The sequence below is a fragment of the Aplysia californica genome, unplaced genomic scaffold, assembly GCF_000002075.1.
Source record: "Aplysia californica isolate F4 #8 unplaced genomic scaffold, AplCal3.0 scaffold00149, whole genome shotgun sequence".
Lineage (NCBI taxonomy): Eukaryota > Metazoa > Mollusca > Gastropoda > Aplysiida > Aplysiidae > Aplysia > Aplysia californica.
In genome coordinates this window covers 519,747-526,218 of record NW_004797419.1, presented here as the reverse complement: position 1 = coordinate 526,218, position 6,472 = coordinate 519,747, and the positions used below count along the sequence as shown (strand labels likewise).

Below are 6,472 nucleotides of genomic sequence, written 5' to 3'. Positions count from 1 at the left end.
AGAGAGAGGAGAGAGAGGAGAGAGAGAAGAGAGAGAGAGGAGAGGAGAGAGAGGAGAGAGAGAGGAGGGAGAGAGAGAGAGAAAGAGAGAGAGAGGAAAGAGAGGAGGGAGAGAGGAGAATGAGGAGGGAGAGAGGAGGAAGAGAGAGAGAGAAAGAGAGAGAGAGAAAGAGAGAGAGGAGAGAGAGAGAGGAGGGAGAGAGAGAGAGAAAGAGAGAGAGAGGAGGGAGAGAGAGAGAGAAAGAGAGAGAGATAGAGGGGGGGGAAGGGGGAGAGAGAGTGGGATAACATGGTTAGGTGACACAAACTGCTCTCCAAATAAGTTAATATTCTTTATCTACCTCTGCCTCAATCGCTTTTGATTTTTCATTTTGAGTAAAATATCCAAGGACTTTATGTTGATCCACGTGTCCCAAGCACAGCCTTTGTTTTTTTTTTTGGTTTCATTAGTGACCCTCCAACACTGGCTTAATCCAGCAGCACCTCATCAACTTAGCTTCTTTCCCTTTCAAGAAAGTTTTCAGCGGTCTACAAAAAAAAACACCAAAAAAAACCCTGTCTTGTGCTTCTGGTCGGTTCTCATTCTCTTTGTGAATTGTGCAGCAGTCATAGCCATAGAAGATAGATGGGCTGACCTCACTTCTAAACCGTTCGTTGTGTTGTCCTGAAGACATTTGTATATCTAGGGATTGTGCACATCTTATTGAAACTATCTTTAGATGTTGTAATCTTTCGTTTTATTTATGTGTGTGGTACTTTTCGCTTCATTTGAATTACAAGTCATATCTGACCATTTCGGCCGTTTTCAGTTACTAAGACCATGATGTCAGAAACCAAATGATTTATCTGTTCTATCAAAATTGTAAGATTATTCGGAGTAGTTATCAAGATATTCAAAGAATTGCATTCTAAAAAGCTTGATCATGTTGTGAAACTCAAAATTTTGGTAATTTTAAATTTCTCAAAACTAGGTACTGCCATAAGCAGATAGAATTTTGTAATTCTAGGACAGCAATTTATCACCACGTGCCTAGATATTTAAACTTTTGAAGGGGGCTCTCGTGGCCTAGAGGTTAGGGTGTTGGCCTCTCATTAACGAGACAATAAATAAGCAATTTACTTAATTATTTTTTGTAGACTATTTTTGGGTACAAATCCTGATTTAGAATAACCCATACAAGTAAACCGATAATTATTATCTTTATGTTGATAAAACACATGACCACAGACAGGTATACTCACGGTCCCTATTATACAGCTTGTATGTGGAAGGTATCACTGGCGTCTTCAGACTAAGTTCCCACCACGAGAAGTCTTCACTTGTTTTGGTGTGGGTACACGAATAGTGGTCGTAATTACCGTCAGTGTCTCCATCTACAGCGTTCTGAGCATACCCTTCAAAGGCAACGGTGGACTGACGGGCATCTTGTTCAAGTCCAATGTAGCGTCCTAAAGATAGACAATAGATTCATGTCATTGTGGGAGAGGGGGAGGTGTGTGTGTGTGTGTGTGTGTGTGTGTGTGTGTGTGTGTGTGTGTGTGTGTGTGTGTGTGTGTGTGTGTGTGTGTGTGTGTGTGTGAGCGAGAGAGAGAGAGAGAGAGCGAGAGAGAGAGAGAAAGAGAGAGAATGAACGTGAGAGAGAGAAAGAGGGGGGGGGGGAGAGAGAGGGAGTGAGAGAGAGTGAGCCTGATCATAATTTGTCTTGCTTTTGGTGAAAAAAATAACCATCTATCTTGAATGGATGTCGAGATGGTTGCTATCAAGAAAGCCAGCAAGATCTCTGGATATGATTTAATAAGAATGGATGAAATGTATAACACCACACGTATAAAAAAAGATAAAAAGCATTATAAACGACCCGTCACACCCCTTTTCCACAAATTGTAAGATCACACGGCAACAGATATGTACCTCCTAAAACAAAGAAAGAAAGATATAAAAGAAGTTTTTTACCATCTAGCATAAGGCTTTTGTCAGAATGAGCATGGATGTGTGTTGCTCTTAGAGTATGTATCTGTATATAACTCCAAAGGTCTAGTAATTAAATTCCTGCATGTGGTTGGATGATGCATTTGATGTAAATGTACATTTTGTCAGCTTTACTTCTTCTTTCATATTGAATTGTAATGAGAGTAATATATATAATTCAAATTTTTTTATGTATACCTGCACGTGTTTTTACGGTCCTGTACAGCCTAGGAAAATTTCCCTCTGGGATAATAAAGTACTATCTTATCTTATCTTATCTTATCTTATCTTATTAAAGGAAATAGGGTCGCCTGGTGTTAAAGGTAAAATTTATGAGAAAATGGCTGCCAAAGTGTGAATATTCTTTCCAAAGTTTAAGTGTCTTTGTTAACTGCAAATTTGCAGTTTTTGTGAACGTTTTTTCAGGAAAATCCAAATAAAAATATCCGTTTAAATGGGCATAAAGTTTGAAGCAAAAAAAAAGTAAATCGATAAAAATTGCCCAAGGGGTAGGAAAATGTTGAATCCTATGATGTCGTTATTTTGAGGAGCGCCCGATTTCACCTCAATGCCACACAATATTATACCTCACAGGAACACAAAGAAACGTTTCTGCTGCAATAAGAAATAACCCAAGGCGTATTGAATATTGTATGCTCTACTCTATATGTGTACCAGGGATTTTGGCGTACTAGATCTACATGAATTCGTGATTTTTTCGATTTTTTAAAAACGAAATTCGCTAATTTAAGCCTTTAGCGAAATGTTTACTATAATATTATTTTCTCTCTCTCTCTCTCTCTCTCTCTCTCTCTCTCTCTCTCTCTCTCTCTCTCTCTCTCTCTCTCTCTCTTTCTCTCTCTCTCTCTCTCTCCCTCTCTCTCTCTAATACACACACACACACACAAACACACACACACACACACACACACACACACACACACACACACACACAAACACACCCACACACACTTTTTCTATTTCTCAACAGTTTTACAAGACAAACAGTCTATCAGTTTCACAAGATTTCAGACAGAGCCTGTTACGTTATGTCAAATCTGCATGAACCGGGAAAACGCACTCAGTATATTCCACGTGTATAAGGCACACCAGTCGTGTTTTCTTACAGACTTCAACATCATTAGTTAAGGACCACCTTGACAGGCAATAATTTTTTTTTAAACCGAAAAAAGACAGCAAGGAATGTTTTAAAATTATTTGCTCTGAAAGTGTTAATGGGTTACCAATGCGTACTGCAAAGCTTCCTAAAGTGGCAAAACCGCCACGTGCAGCACGGAAATCCTCGTGGAATTTTAGCCACATTTGCTGTTTTATATCGACTTTTGTGCGACACCACGAACATTCCTCAGTTAAAATTTCTGGTGCATGTCATAAACGGACGTACGGTCTGAAACTGTGCTCACTTTGGTGGCAATATAAGCCGCCATTTGCTCAAAATCCAGTATTGCATCAACATGCCACCAAGACGAAAGCTGAGAGACTCTGATCGTGCCAGAGCTATGGCATGGCTGCAGGATGGAGTTGGAGTCCGAGAAGTTGCCAGAAGGCTTGCAGTGTCACACTCTGTCATTGTCCGCTTGAGGCAGCGCCATCAAGCCACTGGATCAGTCCAAGAACGCCCACATGCAGGTCGACCCAAGAAGACCACTCAGAGTGTTTGCAAGTGGTCCTTAACTTATGTTGAAGTCTGTAGAACTTGTTTTCTGCAGTGTACGACATTGGAGTTTAACTTCAACTGGTTTTCTCAAAGTGTTGGAAGTACTAGATTTTTTCTCAGTGAAGTAGAAGTAGGCTTGTCGATCATTCTGTGCAGACCGCAGTGGAAGACGTTTATAGCAAGCATAAATTATTCTCACTTACAAGTCTGTTTCAAGAAACAGCTGAGTATATTACCAACCTCCCACGGTATTGGAACAGAAGAGTCAAAGCCTTTGTAAAAACGCATCGCCTTCCATTAAACAACTATCTCTATCGGCGGATATTAATAAATTCACCCTTATGTGAGAGGTGTAACTTTCATGAAATTGAAGATGAATTTCACGTTATTTTCTATTGTCCATACTTTGTCCATCAAAGGAAATTGTTAATTCCCCCCAGCCTGACTCGGCCAAGTGACAGAAATATGCAATGTTTGACCCACGATAAGAGCTATGTGCATAACATGTACTTTTTCATTAAGGAAACTTCATTTAACAAATTAGTGTTCTATATGATGTGATGTGGACCAATGGCCTTAAACATTGAATAAACTTGCTTACTTTCTTTTTTTTTAAAATTACTTTAAAACTGAGATGACTGTATACTTGAATACAACAAGGAGTATGTCAGCCAACATACATGACAATATACGACTCAATTGTCGAATTCAAAACGTTTGCTTTTAGATTTAGATTTAGTCAGAGTTTTACGGCACTTGCAACACAGTAAGGTCATATAAGTGCCGAAGATTAGAGGTGTTACAAGGGAATAACAAACACAAAAAAAGGAGGGGAGATAAAGATGATAGTTGTCTGACAGGAAAGAAGAAGCAAACCACACCAGAGCACCCGCCAACCACCCACAAAACGTTTGCAAAAACGAAACGGGAAAAAAAGCGAAAAAAAAGAGAGCTCGGAAAAAAACCTCAGGTGTACAATACGGTACTTGTCCATTATATTATTTTGACATTTTAGTAGAAAGACTTCTTTAGTGCGGTCCAAAATTCGTGGTGCAACTTATTCTCAAGTATCTCTTTAAAGGATGAATCACTGTCACACATATTTACTAGAGAAATTGTATCAATTTGTCTTAACGTAATCATATTTTTCCACAACAGTTGAGGCTAGATTAAAAAACTTTTCTTCATAAATTTATATAAAATACTATAAATCTCCGCCACGCAGAAAATGGGAGTGTTCACAGCACTTCCTGCTTCTCACACACATTTTGCATACGCATATGACCTACGTCACAGCTCACCAAAGACACTATTTAATGGCAAAACTTATTACAATTAATTTTATAGTGAACATATTTTTGCACTAAAAGTTCTCAAAAAAGCGATTAGATAAAAAATGACGGACTTGCTTTTAAAAGCGATATTGTCCAAGCTGTAAAATTTTAAAAATGTGTAGAAACCATCGACTGGGATTTTTTATTAGTATTTATAAGGGAATTTTCTGAAATGCAGTGTGCAAGTGTTTGAAAAAATATGCATCTGTTAAGACACATTTGCTATAAGTCGCTGTGCAAAAGTTGGAGAATCTATGTTCGACAGTAAAGGAGATATTTAACAATAAGTTGGGACACAAATTTTTGACCGCACTAGGCTATAGACTTCATTGTCTGTGTCTGGAGGAAATGACGTCATTTTCATTACATACACGTCGTATAAATCTATGAAAATATACGTTGGGTCCTATAAATAGTTTATTTCATGAGTTGTGGTGGTAGATCATGATTATTCCTACGGGTGAAATTGCCAAGTTGTAATCACGAGTTTCAACGAGTAATTACAACTGAGCAATTTCACAAGTAGGATAAATCATGGTCTACTACCATAACATAAACAAGTGTAATAATTTTTTTTATACCATACTGCAGCTGGCGACATAGATCCGGACCAACAAAGTTCGAATGACCAGCTAAATGAGCAAGAGGGTCCATTCTTGAGTCTTATATGAAAACAAAATGTTCATGACCGTCTGAGTCAGAGTGAGGATTGGAAAAAATCTGGATTGTTTTCCTTCATTTTTAGCCACACTAATTTACATGTTGTGCTGTCCGTATGTCCTCCTCCGCGAAATAAACCCCAAACAAAACAATAATAACGTAAGCATGGCCAAGGAAAGCAGAAAACGTACGGTTCAAAAGTTGAAAAATCAAGAAACTGCGTTTATATGACATGTTCTCGTGAGAATAGAGATAACTTGATTTCAAACTTTGCAACCAAAACAAACCAAAGGCTGGGAGTCGCTTGCTAGCATAGGCCTATACTTTTTAGAATTGCACTAACATAAAATCAAAGAGAATATAAATAAAACTGTTATAATAATATAATGATAATAACTATTATTATAGTACTAATATAACCTCTTTGACTAAATTACATCGCCGCACTCTGACGTAATCCCGGTTTACTATGATGCGCACCATTTGACTCAATTGGAACAAAATAAAGGGCAATGTAGAGAGTTGTGCCTACTCTCTACTACTACTAGCTATAATCAAAGATAGATCTAGTACATAACAAGATGGGCCACTCAGCCAAAAAAGTGTCCGCCGGAAGTCCGCTCTTTGCTTCAGATGGCGCTGCAGTCTGTTTTGAAGCTCTCTTTCGTTTTTCCAGAAGAAGAATAGGAATAGCACCTCCTTGCGTGCGCAGATCGACTGCTGTTCATCAGTAGCTTGGGTTCGTTAAGTGCGGAGTTTTAGGTTTTTTAAGTTTTAATGACCTCTCGCCTTTCATTCTAAAGTAAAATTAAACGAAGAAAACAGTCACCCC

At 38.4% G+C, this 6,472-nt stretch overlaps 1 protein-coding gene across 1 annotated transcript in view; it reads right to left on the bottom strand.

Moving 5' to 3' along the window:
* The window catches only part of LOC101855867 (scavenger receptor class F member 1), a gene marked incomplete at its 3' end in the record, with an annotated part of 29,749 nt that overhangs the window by 20,993 nt on the left and 2,284 nt on the right, over positions 1–6,472 (bottom strand). Inside the window, 1 exon segment of the mRNA XM_013081860.2 lies at positions 1,242–1,448. Within this exon segment, the coding sequence (XP_012937314.1) occupies positions 1,242–1,448 (207 nt within the window).